Source organism: Populus alba, chromosome 19 (assembly GCF_005239225.2).
Source record: "Populus alba chromosome 19, ASM523922v2, whole genome shotgun sequence".
Taxonomy (NCBI): domain Eukaryota; kingdom Viridiplantae; phylum Streptophyta; class Magnoliopsida; order Malpighiales; family Salicaceae; genus Populus; species Populus alba.
Window position 1 is genome coordinate 19498740 of NC_133302.1, and position 21430 is coordinate 19520169.

The 21430-nt window shown below is 35.1% G+C and overlaps 2 protein-coding genes and 2 pseudogenes across 7 annotated transcripts in view; 2 read left to right on the plus strand and 2 right to left on the minus strand.

Annotated features, from left to right (window-relative positions):
* Positions 1–3437: 3437 nt before the first annotated feature.
* Positions 3438–4020, minus strand: LOC118058298 (uncharacterized; annotated as a pseudogene).
* A 711-nt stretch (positions 4021–4731) lies between these two features.
* Positions 4732–8140, minus strand: LOC118058297 (uncharacterized; annotated as a pseudogene).
* A 3015-nt stretch (positions 8141–11155) lies between these two features.
* Positions 11156–18127, plus strand: LOC118058303 (ion channel CASTOR-like). Of its 4 annotated transcripts, none has more exons than XM_035071011.2 (12): positions 11156–11601; positions 11700–11771; positions 11928–12545; positions 12823–13005; positions 13655–13714; positions 13801–14004; positions 14173–14421; positions 15137–15235; positions 15643–15837; positions 15968–16060; positions 16683–16937; positions 17764–18127. In XM_035071011.2, the coding sequence occupies exons 1-12, from the start codon at positions 11203–11205 to the stop codon at positions 17980–17982; spliced, it is 2646 nt and encodes an 881-aa protein (XP_034926902.1). In that variant the 5' UTR covers positions 11156–11202; the 3' UTR covers positions 17983–18127. The 4 variants fall into 4 exon arrangements, with proteins under 4 accessions (XP_034926902.1, XP_034926901.1, XP_073263158.1 ...); XM_035071010.2 differs by lacking the exon at positions 15137–15235 and adding an exon at positions 15291–15389; XM_073407057.1 differs by lacking the exons at positions 14173–14421; positions 15137–15235 and adding an exon at positions 15291–15389.
* Positions 18128–18280: 153 nt separating this feature from the next.
* Positions 18281–21430, plus strand: part of LOC118058294 (uncharacterized) — a 55037-nt gene continuing 51887 nt past the window's right edge. Inside the window, exons 1-3 of one of the 3 annotated variants that reach the window (XR_012168936.1) lie at positions 18412–18524; positions 18917–18975; positions 19069–19426. Coding sequence is in view for 1 of the 3 variants with exons in the window: in XM_073407063.1 (XP_073263164.1) it covers positions 18392–18524 (133 nt within the window). In the remaining 2 variants the exon portion in view is untranslated. Of the gene's footprint in view, positions 18525–18916; positions 18976–19068; positions 19427–21430 lie in introns of those variants that run through there. The other 2 variants (XR_012168935.1, XM_073407063.1) reach the window with 2 other exon arrangements.

The window sequence follows — 21430 nt, forward strand, 5'->3', positions numbered from 1 at the left end:
TCTGATAATATCTGATGGTTTTGGGGTTTTAATTCTTTTGTAGTTTTGATGGAGGTTTATGTAGGGCTTGTAAGAATTTCAAAAGAAAAGAAGTTCATATCTTGATGTTCAGATTGCTTCCAAACAAAAGTTGCTCGGAGTTTTTGTCTTGTTCCTGCAATTTTTCAAAGCGAAAATGCAACTGGTTTGCTGCCAAGACAAGAAGAGCAAGGTAGAAAATTTTTTTAAGTAGAATGTGTTTGGCAGGCACCATGGAATTGGTATCAATCAACCATTTTGTCATGGACTGGCATGAGTTTTGCGGCTCGCACCATCTCCAAACCTCAATCAAATGTGTTCGCTTTATTGTTATTGGATTAGTTCACACTCTAAAACGGCTGAATTCATCAAGGCAATGTCTCATGGGGCATCCAATTTGAAAAGGAAAGGGGATTAGTTACAGAGCTTTTGGCATTTCCCACTGTGCATAGCCTACCAACGACTCAACTGAGACTGGAGAGGGAGGAGAGCAGTGGAGTTCTACAAGTGAAACTTCGTGGCATTATGGAAACAGCTGAAACAAGTAAGCGGCAAAGAACATATTTGAGTTTGAATGTAGGAGTACATTCTCATTGAAGATTAGACTTATAGTTACTCTGCTTACATAAACCATGCTTGCTAAGCAAAATAAGAACGAGATAAAAGTAGGACATCAGCAAATCATGTAAAAGGACTTGCCAGTTTCTATACAGCAGTTATCATATGCAATTTATTCAATAGACATGGGACTCCAGGAAAAAATGTGTAAAAATTTGTTTTCTGGTCGAATGACAGGGAAGGTAGACTAGCTAGAGTTAAAACCTGCTGCTCCACGTCCCAATTGGTATATGAACCTGCCTTCGCTGATATAACCAATTGTTTGTCATAAATTATTTTTAAGGGAAAATATACAATATTTTACAGCAAAAAGACTCGCAAAATTGAAGAGTTTTAAGTCAACAAAAAGCAATCACCATTTCGGAACAGACCTTATTTGTTTCATGTACTCAAATATTTTCCAGGCAATGAACACTGACATGCGAATTCAGATTAAAGTTACTTCCATGTTTTCATTATACATGCTGATCAAGTTACAGTGAAAGTGCAAAATCAAAAGTAGAAACAGCACATTCAAAGATTAACCATTCTCTTGTTTTCTGATCACATTATTACATCCAAGGATCAATATGGTAACCATCCCTTAGATGGGATGGTTGCCTCAGACTCTAATGCCTAATCAAGTACAGTAAAAGGTGCAAAATCAAAAAGTAGACATAGAAACAGCACATTCACAAGATTAACCACCTCCTCTTGTTTCTGATCACATTATTCACACCAAGCAGTCATATGCGTCAAGCTTAGATGGGATGGTTTGCCTCAGACTCTTCCTTTGCTTTTCTGCTGTTTCAATGACACTTATCAATAGCAGTCTGAAGTTCCGTCTGTCCCTCCCAAACAGCTCTCATGGTGAGAAATAAACCCAAAAACAAATGCTGACAAGCCTCCACGCAACTACCAGATTCTTGGTCTTAGGTGCAAGGCTACTAATCCAGCCATCTTGTAACCGAGAACCACTTAGCAGAAAATGTGTTATGTGCAGAAGTAGGAAAGGAAATATATGAATTAATCTGTTTTTCTAGACATCTGTGGCAAACAAAAAATGCTTCCATGGAAGTGAATTATAGCATGGATTCAATTCTTTCAATTGGCAAATATGGAAAACTATTACAGTGAGGTATTCTCTACTGCTAATTGAAGAACTTCCCCAATTGAAATGCCCTATTGAATTGCAAAACCCATGGACTAAACAAATCTCACGAGTCCTGATCTGAAAACTTCATGCAATTAAAACTCAGAAATGTTTTCGATAGTTCTTCTCGTCCCTCACAAGTACACTGCTATCATCAAGCTCTACACCTGCACTGTTATTTTTTCTGTTTCACAACACTAATCTAGCTCTCCTCTCTCTTAATCCTCCTTCATCAACCATCAGTCCATTGAAGAAAATGGAAAGGACCTTGAAATTCAACATGCAGAAACGTTTTCTTCAAAAATGCACTCGCTAGCACTACGCTGTGAAAAATACCCCTTGAAAGCTGACAACTGAAAAAAAAGGCCCTACTGATCAGTCTCAGCCTAGCTTGTGGAATAAAACAGAAGAAAAGGCCCTACTTGGTAATATGACATAGGTTTGTTCCCTTTCAACACTTCTCTGTATCATTGCATGCCACGTGGAATCTACACACATATATGTCCTTATCCAATTGTTTTCCGGAATTTTTCAAGTGCACATATAGTTGATTTGATTGTCTCAAAAATGTTAAAAGTTTTCATTCAAACTATATGAATCACCATTTGACAACCAAAAGCCCAATTTAAAAATAAAACCTTCTTTCCCATTGGCAGAAAATGCACACATGAAAGAACACATTTCCTCTTACCGATACGTCCGCCTTCACAACATTAGTGAAGTACATAACTCATCGGGCCTATTAGTAACGATAAAAAAAACCCGATCAGGAAACCATGTAAAAATCAGTGAATCCAAAATTCCAATAAAACACTCATCAATCCAACACTAGAATGCACAACAAAAAAGACACTTAATACAAAAGAACCACCATTTTGGCATCTCAAACCAGAGGAGAAAATGAAGAAACAAAAATCTGGGTTTTGAGGCATCATGTTGACTTTTTAACAATCCCAGCACGGCTGAAGATGAAATTTACTAATCCAGACAGCTAAAATCAAACTAATAAGTATAGAAAAATAAGCACCAACATAATACCATCAAGAAAATGAATTTTTCGAACATCAATAGGTTACAGGCTCCTTGCAAATTAAAAAACGAAACCTGAAATCGTGGAGTTCTTTCAGTGAAAGCTCAAAACCCTTTAGATTAAAACCCTAAGAACTGTGACTTCTTTTTGTCTTTTTATGATTTCTTGGGTTCTTGAAGAATTGCTAACGACAACAGGTGGTGGCTACAGAATACCGACTAGCACGGGCAGTGTTAATCTGCTTGCCATTGTTGGGCTGCTATAATGTATATGGGCCCCTTATGAGATACGCGAGATCGATGGGCTATGGGCTGCGAATCTGTTATTAGGCCTCCTCTATTCGGTGCTGGTTTATCAGAAGCCCGAAGCATGAATTTGCCTTTAAATTAGATTGAAGATTCTGCTAAACTTGGCCCAGCATAGTTTATATTGTGAGTTTTACTGGTATGTCTGATTGACATTTTTTCTTTTTTAAAATTTATTTTAATATTAAGTACATTAAAAACATATTTAAAATTAAAAAATTAAGTTTTTTTTAAATAAAAAATAAAATTTCCTGCTTAAAAAACGAAAAACTTCCACTGCAAGAACATGACAAAGTACAAATCAAATGACAAAAAATTAAAAGTAAGTGAATCTCTAAAATTGCAAAGCCCAAGGCCAGTTTTCAACTCTCTTTCTTGAACTTTTCCATTTCTATCAAAAGAACCAGCGCCACTCCATTTCCTTCTGCAAAAGCATAGTACCGCCTCGGCGCGCGCAGTCCGTCAACAAGAAAGCAAGAACCAACACAACCCATTCCAAGCAAAAGATCAGCAAACAAAGCCCACCACCAACTTCAAGATAACAGCATCCATCTTCCTCTCTCACGTAAGACTTCAAGTACCCCAAGAAATCACCAGTCTGGGTAAATATAAGAACTGAAACTGATCTTGAAATATTGCTGTTAGAGAGGTGCTGATCATGTGAGCTGCATACCATTTGTTGGAGTCCAGATAAGGCCACAGAACTGCCAGATACAGCTGCAATGATGGTGAACATGTGGAGGAGAATGACAAAGAAGCCGCAGAGGGAAGGGAATAAACGGAGAGAAAGAGTGCAAGGAATATGCAACTAGAGGCTGCACACGAAGAGAATGTAGTTGCCATAGGGGTGAAGAATTTATGCGTTGAGTGGTGGATTCAGTCACTGGACAAGATTTGTGATTGTTAATGAGACCCATTTGAGAGAAAACTTGTGATTTGCTGTAATGAGAAGCTTGGACTTTGAAGATTGAAAATAGCCAATTTTTTTTTTGTTGAGATTGTGACTGATTCTTTGAAAGGAAAATGGGATGGCAAGTATGTAATGCAAGGGCTAGAAGCTGGTGCAGCAGCGGGGGAAGTGACCGTTAATAAGTTTATCCTAAACTAAGGACTCATCAATTCGTCCACCAATATTTAGCAGGGGCAGGCGACGCGGCCCCTGCCACCTCGGCTAGTCGGCTTGGCATTTTCCTACTCGGACGCCGGCCGTGATTCATTCGTCACCAATAATTGAACGACTATGCCAGGCTGGTTTGCTTATCAACGGCTAGTTTTAAGCACAGATATATGACCCCGATCCATGGTCAACTTGGCGCCAAGGTGGGTTTGTAGGTATGGGTAAGGTTGACCTGACCATCCGGGCCAGACCCCAAGTAATCAAATCATGGACCCGACGCCTGACTAGACCGGGGCTGGGACAAGTCTTATACCTAACGATATTATCATACTCCCAGTCTACAAGGCAATCATTCCAGAAATGCTCGCTAACCGCCCCGCGGCCGAAATGCTCTCGTTGTTGCCAACAAATCATTCCAGGGAGACTGACAAAACTGTGAAGATACAAATTGTTGCAGCTATATCACCATGCTTGGACACAGTGAAATAGTTGGAAACTTGCTTAGATCAAAGAGTACAAGTCCAAAAACTTTATTTCATATCCAACAAACACGCACTGTGCGCATATTCATAGATACTTCAGTAGAACAAGATAGCCAGCAAGTAATAAGGACTACAAACAAGTCAGCAAGATATAAGAAAGATCAGTAAAACATACATCAACATCACTTAAGTTGAATTCAGCTCAAAAGCTACAGAAGTAGTACAACCTATTCAATCGTTTAGTTGGATACTGACAAGCAGGCCCCAAAATATCTTCCCTGTTACTAACAGCTCATTTTGGACAGGCTGACAAAGCAGTAATCAGATTTCCCCAAGATAAATCTGTTTGTCACTGCTGCATGATCCAATAATAGGCTCAGTAGGGTGGAAGACACACTCATTGACAGATCCAGTGTGACCAGGAAGCTTATACAAGATGCGTCGAGAAGTTTGTGTCCCATATGTAAACCATGCGATCTCACTACCAGCAGTGACCTTGCTTTCCATCTGGGTGACCCAGCTACACTTTAACAAGTTCTTTTCAAAGTTGTTGTTGGTGCCCTTCAAAATCTTTACACAAACGATTTTGTGGTGCATAGGGGCGCGCATGTCCCAAATGCAAAGCTTGTGTGTCCATGCCATTCGTAAGCAGATATGAGCCATCAGGACTCAACTGCATACTTGTTATCATATCTTGATGGCCCTCAAGTGTCATGGTCACTTCACCCTTGCGGATGTCCCATACCTTAACATCATTATCTATACCACCTGTGAATATCTTATCCGATGCATCAGAGAAACTGACAGCTGTGATTTGGTATTTATCTGGAAATGTTTGGATGGCACCCTTCTGGCCAAATCCCAAAGTTTTGAAGTTCCATCATCAGATCCACTTACAACAAGTGGAGGCCCCCTACGGGAAAAGGCAACATGAGTTCACAAAAGAGGAGTGTTCTGCCATTTTCTTTATCTGTTTTCCGGTCTCGACATCCCATGCCCTGACAGTTTTGTCAGGACTGGCTGATATTATCTGGGACCCATCAGCAGTCCAATGAAGATCTAAAACTGCATTTTTGTGCCCTCTCATAACCATGAAGTTTTTGCATTCCCCATGCATGTACCACAGAAAAATTTCCTTGTCATGAGATCCCGATGCAATGACATTTCCAGCTGGATTGAACTTCATAGTATATATAGCACTCTGGTGACCCAGTAAGCAACATGATAGGTGATTCCAAGCTAGATCTACGCTGCTTACCATTATGTCCAGGTGCTTGTGACCCTGTATATGGAACAGTAGACCACTCCATTGGCCTTGGACCAGAGACAGACAAAGCACTTTCACTCTCCCTAGGCACAACTTGCATCTTGACTTCTGCTCTATGAAAGAACTAAAATCCTGAAAGGGAATACAGCATAAAGTTAATATCCAGTGCCAAATTAAATAAGTAATATGAAATAGGAGAAACATCTTATTGCAATTGCAAACCAGGCAGGCCTAAACACTCTGATCTATGGGACTCTTAGCTAAGGTTTACGAACATTTCAGACTAAGAAGTAGATAAATCCCCCTTTCTTGCTTGTTTCCAAAATGGTCATAAGAGCCAATGGCGTATAACAAAAGGCATGTCACATCAACTGCAAACCCACTGATATCCTACTGAAGTTGACTACAGGCATGTTAGCATATGACAGAAGAATGAAGCAGTGAGAAGATAAATATGACTCCGGAGGGGAGGCTAAGGCCTCAAAGCATTTAACATCCAGACCTAATGAAATGGAGCGAAAGAAATAAAAGATTTAAATCGCAAAATGAACATGAATCTCACATAAAGATAACACGATGCAATCTACAACCCCCCTCTACCAACCAAAAACAGGGTAATGTAACGTACAAAGCTTCAACAAGGGTAACATAAATATTTGCAGGATGTGATCTTTACACTAATAAATGGTGAAGCAGGTAATGCTCAGACCAAAACAAGCATGATTCAGCTTGCCAGTGACCAGCAAGAACCACCATCTCACCAAACATGAGAAAAGAGAAGATCAGTACTATACATTAATAACAACTAACATAAGCCACATTTAACCCAATGAAACTAAAGATATTGACTAGACCATTCCATATTTCTTTTTTCTAGCCTGTACATTAAAAAGACAATCAATTCGCATGTTGTTTGAGAATATCTTGTTGCAATTGCATACCAGGTTGGGAAAAAGAATAAGAGTTACAAAGTTTCAGAAGTTGAAAGAAATCCTATGAGTGCAATGAACGACATAAAAATCGCATCAAATGCAAGCCAAGTAATCTCATAATGAAGTTCAACTAATGACAGAGTCACATGTTAGCACAAGACAAAAGGAGCCAGAGAGTGAAAAATAAAGCCAGTCAAGGCCTCAGGGTTAGAGACATGTAAAAAGTAACAACTAGTGCATTAGAGCTAAATAAAAAAGTGAAATAGCGAAATGGAAATGAATCGCACAAGTGAAAAAAATAATCCACACTACAATCCATTTCTAATTCCCAGATAGAGACTTCAGTAGCCTAAATTAGTGTTATTCTTCAAAAAAACACAGCATGAGATTTTTAAAAACAAAGCCCGCCCAATGAAACACAGTGGAATCTCACAACTTACAATTGACAAGCAAGAACAAAAACTGGAGCAACAGCTCAAAGAACAGCTTGGGCTAAACACTAATCACAGCTATTGGAAACCATACTTGACTCATCCAAAAAAAAAAAAACAAAACTTGACTCTTACATGTTTCCCTTTTCCTTTATGGTGTGAATAAAAAGAAAATCAACAAGCATTTTGTGTTCGAAAAACATAGAAACATTTCAGCTTCATCTTGAAATATAATCAATCACCAGCTGCTAGGTGGGGTGAGATTCGAGATGTCTCATGTTTAATAGGTAAATAATAAAATTTTCCCTATAATCCATCCTAAACTAAATGAAGAAACAATAATACGTCTATCAATCAAGCTAAATATTATTTACACTATAAAATTCAAGAAAACAAGCAAATGACAGGAACAATGTATCAAGAACGAAGACTTTTTTATGTTAACATTTTTTGGGTTTCTTAAACTAAAAGAGAAAAGAGGGCTCCCCCGAATTAGGCAGCTAAGTTAGGTCAAAACAGAATATGAAGAATCCCATCAGTTTGTTTAGTACAGAGTGTGATTTGATTCGAAACTTATCAAAACAGGGAAAAAAAACGAAGGCAAATAATCTTTTATATGGCTAAAGGGTTCTTCTTTCGGTGAAATACAGAGTTTTGAGAGCGAGAGTACCTTGTGATGATGGTGAGAGATTTCTCTTCTCTCTGCTAAACCCTGGCCTGGAATGGAGGCGATCTATTCTTACTGAGCCGATTTTTTTCTTTTTCTTTTTAACGAAGTGCCACTGACAAGTGACAAGGCTGTTTGACCCAAGCCTCATGTTTTGGGTCAGAGCTTAGTATATGAGTATCGAAACATGAGCCCTAAGCCCAAAACATGGGTGGCTTGTCAGCTGCTAATCCACCCAAAAAAAACCTTTTAGGCTCCGTTTGTTTGCCGAAAAATAGTTTGTTTTTGAAAAAGTGAATTTTCGGGAAAAAATAAATTTTAGAAAAAGTAAATTTTGAGAAAGTATTTTCGATGTTTGGTAGTGTAATGAAAAATGAGTTGGAAAACACTTTCCAGTGTTTGGTTATGTCATGAAAAATAAGCTGAAAAATAAACTTATTAATATTTTTATTTTTCTCAAGTTTATTAAATAATAAGAAACAAATCTTACAAATAAAAAAGTTGAATGAGAATGAAATTAAAAAAAATATATAATTTCATAGATTATCTCAAATAAAATAAATAATAATCAGAATAATAGAGATCAAATCTAAAAAATTAAAAAAAATGAAAGATGAAGAAATTAAAATAATAATAATCAACATTTCATAAATTATTTCAAATAAAATAAGTAACAAACAAAAAATGAGGACCAAATTGATAGATAAAAATTTCAATAAAAATATGATAAGGAAAAAGCAAATGGCAATTATAAAAAATAAAGACTAAAGTTAATATAAAAAATAAAATTTTAAGAGGTGAAATTGAAAAATAAATATTCAAAACAAAATATATATAGCAATCAAAAGTTTGAGGATCAAATTTGATATAATCAGCAAATAATGACATTTCTAAATTTTTTACAACTTCTGAAAAATGTTTTCCCCTCAAATTTTTCAGGAAAACACTTTCCTGAAAACCAAGCCAAATTTTCCTTTTACTGAAAAGTGTTTTCCAGTGACCAACTTTTCTACTGGCAAATAAACACAAGAAAGTTTGAAAAATGATTTCCCGGAAACCACTTTCCGGAAAACAAACACAGCTAAAGGGAAAAGACTTCCCTGAAAACCAAGTCAAATTTTTCGTTGACCGGAAAGTGTTTTTCGTTGACTAGAAAGTGTTTTCCGTTGACCAACTTTTCCTAATGACAAACAAACACAGGAAAGTTTGGAAAATGGTTTTCCGGAAAACTACTTTCCGGGAAAACAAAACATAGCCTTATTATTAAAATTAAATCATTTTAATAAAAAATAATTTAGTTTGCCATGAAATCCAGCCTAATATTGCTTTCAAATCCGGAGGTACTAAATTAATTTACCAAACTAAAATTTTATAACTATAACATAAATAGGGAAACATTAGATTAGATTTATGGTGGTGATATATATATGATATGATATTTTTGTATAATTATGGAAGATTGGCTTAGAACCATGATCTAATAAAATCTAATTTGATTATAGTAAAGCAAATATAATATTATATAATATAATTATAGAAAATAAAAATTCCTAATTTAAATTACGCATCGACAAGTGATTTGAGTAAATCAAAATAATATTATTTTTTATTTTATTTTAAAAAATCTTAGTTTTAATTAAATAAACCAAATTATAAATTAGTTTATTAAATCTTTCAAGTCAACCTTTTTTTTTAACCTGAATCGAGTTTATATTTGAATCAAACAAATCAAATTTGAAGAAAGTTGAATAAATATGATGTAATCTAGTTCAAAAGGAGAATGATTAAGAAAATAATCAAGTTCCAAATTTTAAACTTTTTCTTTCTTTGTGTTTGCTTCTGACTTTAGAAGGCACTTACTTTACAGACAGCTTTCTAAGGACAAATTTGCACACATCAATTATTTTTAAAAACCACAAAACTAATCACTACAAACAACCTCTTTCACTGTCAACTTTTTAAAATATTAACATTAAGTTTTATTAAATACAACGATCCTAATCATTTGATTAATTATTTGTTTAAGAGTATAGTTACAATTGTTAAGAGTATAGTTATAATTGTTTTTTAAAATATTTTTTATATGAAAATATATATAATTTTTTTTTAAAATAATTTTTAAGATCAGCGTATCAAAACAATTTAAAATATATAAAAAAATAAAATAAAAATTCTAAAAATAATTTTTTAAAAAACATGTTTTGGGTAATATTTTACTTAATTTCATTAATCCAAGTTAACTCAACCTTAAAATTAACTAACTCACATTCTAACCAGGTTAAGTGTCTAGTAAAATTAATTTAGAGTTCACTATTAATCTTCTGTGAAGTTAACTTACATTTATAATTATTATAAATAAATTGACTCAATTAAAATTTAATAAAAATTAAATTAATTTAGAAAAAAAATCATTTTAACTTAAAAAATTAACCCATATCAATTTTAAATTAAAAAAACAACTAATTAGGATAGGATAAAACTGCTATTAATTTGCATCTTAACTTGTGATTTGGATTGAATTTAATTATTATGCTTTTAATCTAAAAAATATTTAATTATAGTGTCATTTGGATTTTATATAAATAAAATGAAATTAAGTGAAATATGCATTTAAATAAAAAAAAATAGAAAGTTTTCATTGAAGTAAAAAACGAGTTAGAAATCTAAGTTTCGACTCATATTAACTTAATTACCTATTAATTAAGGGTTTGGTTTTGGATTAACCGACTAAAAAACTGATTTTTTTTAAAAATAGTATAATTAATTTTTTTTTTAAAATTAAATTTACTTGAATTAACTCTTTGTAAAACAACCAGGCTTTGAAGCAAGTCAACTCACGGGTAAGGACTTGTAACCATGGTTAGAAACACCAATAAATAAATAAATAAATAAATAAAAAAGAGAGATAAGAAAAGAGAACATTAGCCTTCCTAAGTGTTTGGTGCTGCGTTTGCACCTGCATTTTATCCAAATTTGAATTTTTTTTTTATTAAAATTGAGTGCGGTTTGTACTTTTTGAAATCGTTTTGATGTGCTGATATCAAAAATAATTTTTAAAAAATAAAAAAAATATCATTGATATGTATTTCAGCACGAAAAACTATTTAAAAAATAACTACTAGTACACTGCCAAACACGCTATAAAAGCATCTCTAATCATTAATCAAACACAAAGAGAGAAAGCATTTCAAAAAAGCCCCACCATGTCCCTTGACTCCCAAGACTCAACTTCTCCTTCCTTCAACAGGGACTGGTTCTTCCCTTCACCTTCCTTCATCCACCAATCACCTCCTAAACCTCCTAAACCCCACCGCAGATTCTCCACTGCTTCCAAACATTCTCCAGATTCCAACATCTCCAATCCTCCCTCGTTTCGTTCATCACCTTCTCTCTCCCCCACCACTTCTAAATATGGAAGACTTCGCCGGCGCGTGGAGTTCCCTCGACCACCTGATAAATCGTCAATACAACACCAAAATGCCTCCGTTTTGGACCGCAAACCTGTTGTTTCCAGTGAGAAGAAGCAGTCTACTGTGAAGGTTTCTTCTGGGTCATTGGGCCATCGGGTCAGAGTCCGATGGAATTTGGCCATTACAGTAGCTGTGAGTATTTATATAGTAATGTTCCTGAGAACTTGATTGTGTGAAAGTAATAGAAGAAGCTGTTTTCTGAAGTGGGTTTTGTTTTTGGGCTGTTGCAGATTGTGATTACAGCTTTGACTTCATTAGTGCACAAGAATTTTACTTTACATAACCAAGTAATTGTTTTGCAGGTGAGTTTTTCACTTAAAAGTTTTGATTTTTATTATCAATATTAGTGATTTTAAATCTGTATTTAGTTTTATTGATCATTTAAAGTATTTACTAGTTGACCTTAATGCATGACTTTGTTGTTAGTTAACTGGAATTTTTTATTTTTCGGATTGCAGGATCAAATACTGAAACTAAATGTTAGATTACGAGCGTGTAACTTGTTATCCAATGTGGATACTTTTGATTCAGTTATGCAGGAGCTTGATGATATTGGTTATGGTAGTCATAACGGGTTAAAGAATTTGGCTTTGATTGTTTCAGTTACGCTATTGTCTATTCCGGTTCTTGCTTTCAAGTACATTGATTTTGTATCGAAATCCAGATCATCGGATAGTGTTTTGGAAGAGGCGTTGTTGAATAAGCAGCTTGCATATCGGGTGGATATTTTTTTATCAGTTCATCCATATGCCAAGCCTTTGGCGTTGTTGGTTGCTACATTGCTGGTTATTTGCCTTGGTGGATTGGCGTTGTTTGGTGTGACAGATGATAATTTAGCGGATTGTCTTTGGTTGTCTTGGACGTTTGTAGCGGATTCAGGCAATCACGCTAATACCGAGGGGATAGGTCCAAGGCTTGTTTCTGTTTCTATTAGCTTTGGTGGGATGCTTATTTTTGCTATGATGCTTGGACTTGTGTCAGATTCTATTTCTGAGAAGTTTGATTCATTAAGGAAAGGAAGAAGCGAAGTGGTTGAGCAAAACCATACTCTAATTCTTGGCTGGAGCGATAAACTAGTAAGATTCTGATTACACAGCTTGTCAGTGTGATGAAGCTTGTTTTTGAGCATACGTGTGCTCGCACTATTACATGACTTAGTTGTGAATAGTGTAGGCAGCTCATTTCAAAGAGAACCTTAATATAATATGGGAACAATAATCTCCATCCTAATTTAAAAATCTCTGAAGAAATTCCTAAAAGGGCATGGATAAAACGAAACAAATATATTTAGGTACTTGAAGAATCTTTTTGCAATATTTTCCTCATTCACCAAGTAATTTGTTCTGAAACTAGGGATCACTGCTGAATCAACTTGGAATAGCCAATGAGAGTTTGGGTGGAGGAATTGTAGTAGTGATGGCTGAACGAGACAAAGAAGAGATGGAAATGGATATTGCTAAAATGGAGTTCGACTTCAAAGGAACATCTGTCATATGCAGAAGTGGGAGCCCCCTAATTCTGGCTGACCTAAAAAAGGTATGCATGGTTTCTGTGATATTGCTTATAAGTTGTAACATAGAGATGTCTTCTCTGCTGAAAAGCTGTGGTAGCGGGATGGATTCAGTCTTCTTCAGTTGTACAATGAATTAGTGATTTATTAAATGGCCTGGTTAGATATCCTTTCGAAAATTTATGTTTGTTTAGTTTAGTTCAGTTTCCGGCCACATTCACTCCCCTTTGTTTGTTAGGGTTCATTCCTAATTTTGCTAAAGCATGGCAGTTCCCAAGAAAGAATTCTATGATTAAAATTTTGCTTTAAGCACTTTATTGTACAATGTTACTTCATATTCTTGAAGATTGCACATAGTCATGATTTCTGCTATGAATATTATTTCTCTTTACATTCTTTGAGTCCACCTTCTACTTCCTTTCTCTTTCTTTTTGCGTTGGGGTTGGGTTGGTAGGGGGGGGGTGTGTTTCTAATGGCTATTGTTTTCCCAAGTACACTGGCTTGTTATAATCTTCTTTCCCACAATCATTCTATGGTGCAACTTGCCTGTGTTTGGGCTTCTGTGAAGTTGTTGCAGCTAGCATTTTTAATGATGTTAGTATCTACCTTGTCATGAGTGGTGAAACCATTATTTTATCTGTTGCTTTTCTTGATATGGTAATGCCGGAGTTTCAGGTATCTGTCTCCAAGGCCCGTGCAATAGTTGTCCTTGCTGAAGATGGAAATGCTGACCAGGTCAGCTACTTGAGTGCATAAGTAATGTTCTTCATGTATGGTATTGACAAGCATTGATAGCCATTGATGTTTATGGTTGTATACAGAGTGATGCTCGTGCATTGAGAACCGTCTTAAGTCTTACAGGAGTGAAAGAAGGTCTAAAAGGGCACATTGTGGTGGAGCTAAGTGATCTTGACAATGAGGTTCTTGTGAAACTTGTTGGTGGAGATCTTGTCAAAACTGTTGTAGCTCATGATGTTATTGGCCGCTTGATGATTCAATGTGCTCGGCAGCCAGGACTTGCACAGGTTAATTCTGCACTCTTAAAACTCTTGTCACGTTCTGTTAACATCATTGGAAGCGTTATTGCCTGGCTGATTTATTTCACGCAGATTTTTTACTGCTGTTTATTATTCTGCTATAAACTCTTTCCTGCTTGTTTGTGTATGTGATCAATTATGGATTGGTTATGACAGATATGGGAAGACATACTTGGGTTTGAAAATTGTGAGTTTTACATCAAAAGATGGCCGCAGTTGCACGGCATGCAATTTGAGGACATACTAATCAGTTTTCCCGATGCTATACCTTGTGGGATCAAGGTTGCTTCTTGTGATGGTAAAATTATCTTGAATCCTGAGGACTCGTATGTTCTTCAAGAAGATGATGAAATCCTTGTCATTGCGGAAGATGATGATAGCTATGCTCCAGCAGCATTACCTACGGTGCTTTCATTTTCCTTCATAAATAAAGATTTCTTATAGATTGCATGCTTCTTTCTTTTCCCTAGCTTGTGTCTTTGTTCTGTCATCCTAGATTGTATGTGCATGATAAGAGACGGAGCTACACCTGACCCAGTGCAAAAGAAAGTCGTCTTCTCTTACCAGATCCAGGATGCTCATTTATTGGAGATAAATTACAAAATGAAAATGAAAAGGCCTTAATAAAGGCAGCAAATATCTGTATACAAAAAGAAGACAAGGTCGTAGCTATAGACACCAATGCATACCCATAGATAAATAGTTTCACTTTAGTTAGTTTTGGCAAAGTATCTTATTGCACAGATATGCATGAAGTCTTTGGTGCTGTACATGATGCTGTGTGGTTGGTGAAAACTATCACATTGGACCTGATGTGTCTACCATAGACCGTTTATGGATGGTTCTTTTCTCTGATTACTAAATTGTGTAATTTAGAAAAGGATATAGCTTTTGATATAATGTCAGACTATCAAAAAAATAAAATAAAATTAATACATGATGTAAAGGGGCTGATAAAACTGATAAGGGAAAAAATGAAAGTGAAAATAGCAGATCATGCTCGGATTGGTTAAGGACAAGTTCAGTTGTGAACATTAGAATGATGCCTTCAGTGGAAATTAGGTAAGTGGACGCACCATAAAAGAAGAACTTACATAATATAATAAATTTCATCATTCAGGTCAAAGAGGCATCATTCATGCACATTGCCCGACCTGCAAGAATGCCACAGAAGATTCTACTTTGTGGATGGAGGAGGGACATTGATGATATGATTGTGGTAAGCTCTTTTGTGAAGCCCCTAATCTTTTCTTTTCTTCGCCTGGATGCTGCAGGTATGGAGAGGAAGTCTACCCAAAGACTTTATTGGTCCAAAGTCTGCAGAAAAGATATTATTCTGTGGTTGGAGACGTGACATGGAAGATATGATTATGGTAATGTTATAAGGATAATGAAATCATAACTTCTCCGTTGCGGCAAAGTGGTGGTAGACATTTCAGAATTCTTCTGTGTTATTATTGCAGGATTTTCAGTTGTAGTTGCAACAAGTGTGTCTATTGAAACCATTCTTTTCAGTTTCTACATATACTTTTTTTGTGCAACAATGAGCTCTCTTTTTGTCTCATTTAAGACTATTTCATTTCTATAACAAAAGTAATTATCAGTTACTCATCTCTTCATGTTTAGGTGTTGGATGCATTTCTAGCACCAGGTTCAGAGCTCTGGATGTTCAATGATGTTCCTGAAAATGAGAGGGAAAAGAAGCTCATTGATGGTGGTCTAGACTTAAGTAGATTGGAAAATATACAACTTGTCAATCGAGAGGGAAATGCGGTCATAAGACGTCATTTAGAAAGCCTTCCTTTGCAATCTTTTGATTCAGTAAGTGAATAATACTAAAATAGTAGTGGGTTTTGAATCAAACTATATGACATTTGGGATTGTATTTTTTTAATGTAATTATCCTTATTCTTAGTTAAAAAGATTTTGATGCAGTATTTGGTGTGTCTAGATTTTAATTTTGGCTGATGAGTCAGTGGAAGATTCAGCCATTCAAGCCGACTCCCGATCTCTTGCCACATTATTATTGATTCGTGATATTCAGGTACTTGATCTAACTAAAGTTCTGGTGGATAGGCTATTACTCATTCATACAACACAAGTTCTATTGATTAACCAGTATAAATTTCACCACTTAAAAAGACATTTCACACGGAACCTTTATTTATTATCCATGACAGTTGGCTTCTGCCACGCAGCTACTGCAATGTAAGCTTTGTGAAAGTGAATAATGTTTGGGGGGCTTTCCAAGTAGGATAAGTGTAGTTTGAAGAGACAGTCTGTTAGGATTTCCAAAAACAAGCCAGAACAAATGAGAACACATTTTTTTCATCTTTTTTATTGGGGGTTTTGGGGGGGGGGGGTGGTTGAGAGATTCTTTTACATTTACTTTGACTCGAGATAGGCTCTTCACCTTTCAGCCTTTTTCGAAGTTTCACGCCATCCTCCAAGATGCCCTGTAATCTTAGGTTTAGAATAGCCTTTGCTTTCTTTTCTGAAGAGTACTTGGCCAACTCCTCTTCAACTTCAAGGAAAAGCCAAAAAGATTTTGTTTATTTTCTCCTGAACCCAAGAAGATAATTGTACAGGATCCAGGTGTTAATGGTGCAATTTAGTGCTCTTTGATCCTTTGTATTCATGTGTTCTTATTCTCATGATCCATGCAGTCAAAGCGTCTCCCAATGGTAAACCAGGTTCGCAGAGGAACCTTCTCTCAAGGTTCATGGATTGGGGAGATGCAGCAGGCTTCAGATAAATCTGTAATAATAAGTGAAATTCTGGACCCAAGAACTAAAAATTTATTATCCATGTCGAAGATCAGTGATTATGTTTTATCAAATGAACTTGTCAGCATGGCATTGGCCATGGTTGCAGAAGATCAACAAATAAATGATGTATTAGAAGAGCTCTTTGCAGATGAGGTATTCTTTTGTCTCACTTCTGTTAAATTCTGAGGTCTTATTGCACTCTATGGAAAACCAAATTTTGAAGGGCGAAGTGGGCTTACAAAATTGCAATATAAAATTCCAACAAGTGCATGCAATGTTTTCTTTTCTCATAATTTGCCTGTCAGTACCTTATCTATATGTTTAATTGGAATGAACATATGTGAAAGGTTAAAAGATAAACAAATGAGGTACTTACTATAGCTTTCCTCAATTCAGCAGAAACTTGGAAAGTTCTCAGTAGGAGGTAGTTTGACAAGTACTATCATGCGATGTTTTTTACAGGATTGCTCTAGTTTTTTGCCCAACTCTTGAGGGAAGATATTGAAAGCACTTTTAACAATCACGTTAAATCCTCTCTCTCTCTCTCTCACACACACACACACAAAAAGCCATCTGCATAGAGCCCATGAACTTTGCTAGCTAATGCTGAAAAGGATGAAATCTTAAACACATCAGGTGATCATTACCTTCGTTCCCTGGTGCATTTAGTTGGTCACTCCTTTAAATCATATATTATAATGACTTTGATGCCCTGCTTCTTATATTGAGAAAGTAGCATATCGTGAGCCCTGCATCCAAATAATCATTATGGTTGTGAAAAATTAAGCTAGTTAATATGTTGGACCACAACAGCAAAGGGTTTGCTAGCATGTTCTCTCTTTACTGCTTAGAACAACCCTCGAGCATTAATCAGTGATTCCTTTGTTATCTTAGTGAAATTGTTGCTATTGATGATGTTGGAATTTAAGATCCTTTAATCAGTAAAACTCATCATTCACAAACATTTTGCCTTCATCAGGGAAATGAGCTACAAATAAGGCAAGCAGATCTTTACCTCAGTGAAGGCGAGGAATTGAGTTTCTATGAAGTACTCTTACGCGCCCGACAGAGAAGAGAGATAGTCATTGGTTACCGTGCAGCTAATGCTGAAAAGGCTGTTATCAATCCACCTGCCAAAAGTGAGAGACGTAGGTGGTCACTGAAAGATGTCTTCGTGGTAATTGCAGAGAAGGAATGAGGATGAGGTTCTTCTTCATCCCCTGAACATGATATTCTTTGAAAAACATTCGATGGACACCGAAGAAAACAACAATAGGAAGTGTTCATTAGTTTCTGCCAGTCTTAAAAAAGAAATAAATAAATACTACAGATGTACAGTCACATCTAGTATATTTTTTCTTGATTTGCACGAAAACGAACAATTGCAAAAGGGACAATTTTTTTAAAAAAAAAAAAAAAAACAGAGGGATCAATTAGGCCCAATGTGGTAAAAACGCATAGTTTTGACAAGAAAGAAGTACAAAAGCCCATATCCCCATCCAATCCTCCTTATCCATATAAAAACCCATATCCACAAACGCCCTGTCCCTCCCTCCCTCCACAATTCACTTTCACATTTCTCACTTGAAGAAGATCAGCCCAAGAAAATGGCGGTGAAGATTCGTCTAGCTAAGCTGGGATGCTTAAACAAGGCATTTTACAGAATTGTTGCTGCTGATAGCCATACTCCAAGAGATGGCAAACACCTTCGAGTTGTTGGTTTCTACGACACCTTAGCAGGTTCTCTTTTCTTCTTCTTACCTTTCTCTTATTATTTTCACATGCTCAGTTCACATGGAGATTTTTTTTTTTCTAATTTCAAAGGCTTATAAGATGTTTTCAAGTTCGCATTGCATGTGTAGATAACTTTGTTATTAAAGACTTAAACTTCGTTGGGGAAATGCATTTGCAAAATGGGATGCATTTGATATTACGCCAGCATTATTGAGAGAACTAATACTATTGTCTATATATCATCAGGTAAAATAATTATATTTAGTCTGATCCAGTAACCAACTTCCTTTCGATTATGTCGTAATGCTGACTGAATCCAATCTATAAAACCTGGAAACGAAACAAAGTACGTTCCCTTCCATCACTAATCATGCTTAATTTTTTGCTTTGATGTTAAGGGTAATTGCTTCTCTGGGATTAAGCTTGATTAAACTTGTTCAGATCCTATTCAAATAAGGTCATTATTAAAGTTATTCCTCCACCGCTATATTACCCATTTTATTCCCTCGTTTGTTTCCGATGTGGGATTCTTGTTAATGCTTCGTTCCAGGGTATATTTGTCTAGAAGAAGAAAGTTGGCGCGCCTCGTGCTTCTCAAAGTCCTGATAAAATCCAGTGGAGAGTGCCGTGAAAGTACTATCCACCCCCTCATCTGCGGCGTTGTTATTGCGGTGGTATTTGTTAATTTTATAGGGACACCAACTAGGAGGCTTCTTTGGAGTGTAATAGTCAAGAGTTTCAAGCTAAATATTATAGCTTCGGACTATAATGTTTTGCTGTTGCCTCTTAGTTTTTTTAAAAGCTTGAAAGCTAAATATTTTTTATTTGTTTTTAAGGATAATTAAATTATTATGTTAAAAAAATAAACAAACTAATTTATCCTCGATCAACTAATAATATCCAATAAATCCTGCACAAAAGACCTTATTCCCCTTCATGGTAAGTTATTTGAATTTTTTTTTACAAGAATAAAATCATCATTATATTATTTCAATCTATAATGTAATGAATCTTGAACATAGTATTTCACTTATGCCTTTCACATGATTTAATAGGTTCTTCCTTTATAGAAACGACAAGATAAATAAGAAAAAAAATACAAAGAACATGACAGGTTGAAGAGGATAAATATTTTTTGAGATTATCATTTCCTGTTGTACAGCTTAATATTGCTCAGTCTAGTATGATAGGCTGCGCATCTTTTTCCTATTCTGAGCTCACTTTCCATGTCCCATGTAATGCAGATTAACCGTTAAAAGGACTGCATACATTTCAAATGTGTGAGAATCTGGAATATCTGCTGATTGTTGTTCCTGCATGTCCTTGTACTTTAGAAAATATTTATTGCTGATTGTTGTGTCGTTAGCAATTAGATGATGTTGTTACACTTTCAGCTCTGTCATAAAAAGAGTGTTTGCCTATTGAGAGATCTTACATGCGTTGCTCATAAAACATGTACGTCATCTAGCACGCATATTAATTAATTTTTATTTTTTAATTATATTTTTATTTTTTAAAAGACTAAATTGTCTCTAATTCACATTGATTATAACTAAAAAACCTTGAAAAAAATATAAAAAAACCCCTAAATATCAATTTTATTTTATTTTTCTTTTAAGAAGAATGTAGTTATTTCACTATACTATTAAAACATTAAAAGACTGAAACACCCATCAATCCTAGTTTTAAAAATTTTAATTAGAAGGCATAGCAAGTTGTCTAAACCCTTTTCATGGACAAAGCAATGATCTTAAATGATAAAATAGCATTTTGAAGCATGTAAAGAAGAGACAAAACAATTGCTCTAAGAGTTCAATTGTTTCAAGCCTAACAAAGTAGCTTAGTCTTAATAGGAATGTATCCTATATAATTATTAAATCAAATCCACGAGTTGACCTTGTAGGTCAAACGGGTTTGCTGGGCTAAATATTGCTGGTCTGGTTTTTAACCGATGCAGATAGAAAAAAAAAAAAAACAAATAACAAACACTTGATCGTTGCGTGTAGATCATTGCTACCAAATCACAAATAAACAAAGAACAAGACTTGTACATAGGAAATTTCCGGGAAGTCAACACCTCTGTACATGAGAAAATATTTGGAAAAAGGAAACACGTAATTTAAAGGAAGAGTTGAGATGAAGTCGTCGTCCCCATCAATATGGCTTATAATTATTTCTTCATTTTACATGATTCCTTCCAGCTCATTACACACAATCTATCATCGGCAGATGACTTAAGGAAGACTCGATGCCCTTCCTACCAAATCACAAAAAGAAGAAACAAATAACAAGACATTAAGCCTTTTTATACACAGGAAATTACCAAGTAGATGTGCACCCTCTGCAACGTCCAAGAAAAGATTTGATTTTTTTATTTTAAATTATTTTTATATCATTTCAATGGACTGAATAAAAAATAAAATTTAAAAAATAAAAAATATTATTTTAATATATTTTCAAGTAAAAATTATTTTGAAAAATAATTATTATAATATAATGTAAAGGCAAAAAACTCTTTGGCATGTGCAAACACATGGACCGAAAATATAAAAGTGTTTGCAAGTGTGGTAATATAATGTTAATGCAAAAAAAGTCCTCCGCATGTACAAACACTTGGATTGAAGATATATAAGGTGTTTGTGAATATAGTAATAATTGATTTTAAAATTTTTTTTTTTTTTTGTGTTTTTAATTATATTATTTTGACTTTCTGATATTAAAAATAAATTTTAAAAAATAAAAAAATATATTATTTTGATATATTTCTATTAATTATTTTTTGAAAAACAACCAGTAATGCAATATCAAATAGACTCTCTAACAAGTTATTTTCAATTAAATCATCATAATCATTATAATATAATATAAAGGCAAAAGCGTCCTCCACAAGGCAAATACTTGGACCGAAGATA

Excerpts from the sequence above, each read along its gene's own strand:
- LOC118058303 (XM_035071011.2), top strand. The coding sequence starts at position 11,203 with ATGTCCCTTGACTCCCAAGACTCAACTTCTCCTTCCTTCAACAGGGAC. Across the intron at positions 11,772-11,927 it reads ACCAAGTAATTGTTTTGCAG|GATCAAATACTGAAACTAAA; the intron begins GTGAGTTTTTCA and ends TTCGGATTGCAG. Across the intron at positions 15,236-15,642 it reads ACATTGATGATATGATTGTG|GTGTTGGATGCATTTCTAGC; the intron begins GTAAGCTCTTTT and ends CTTCATGTTTAG.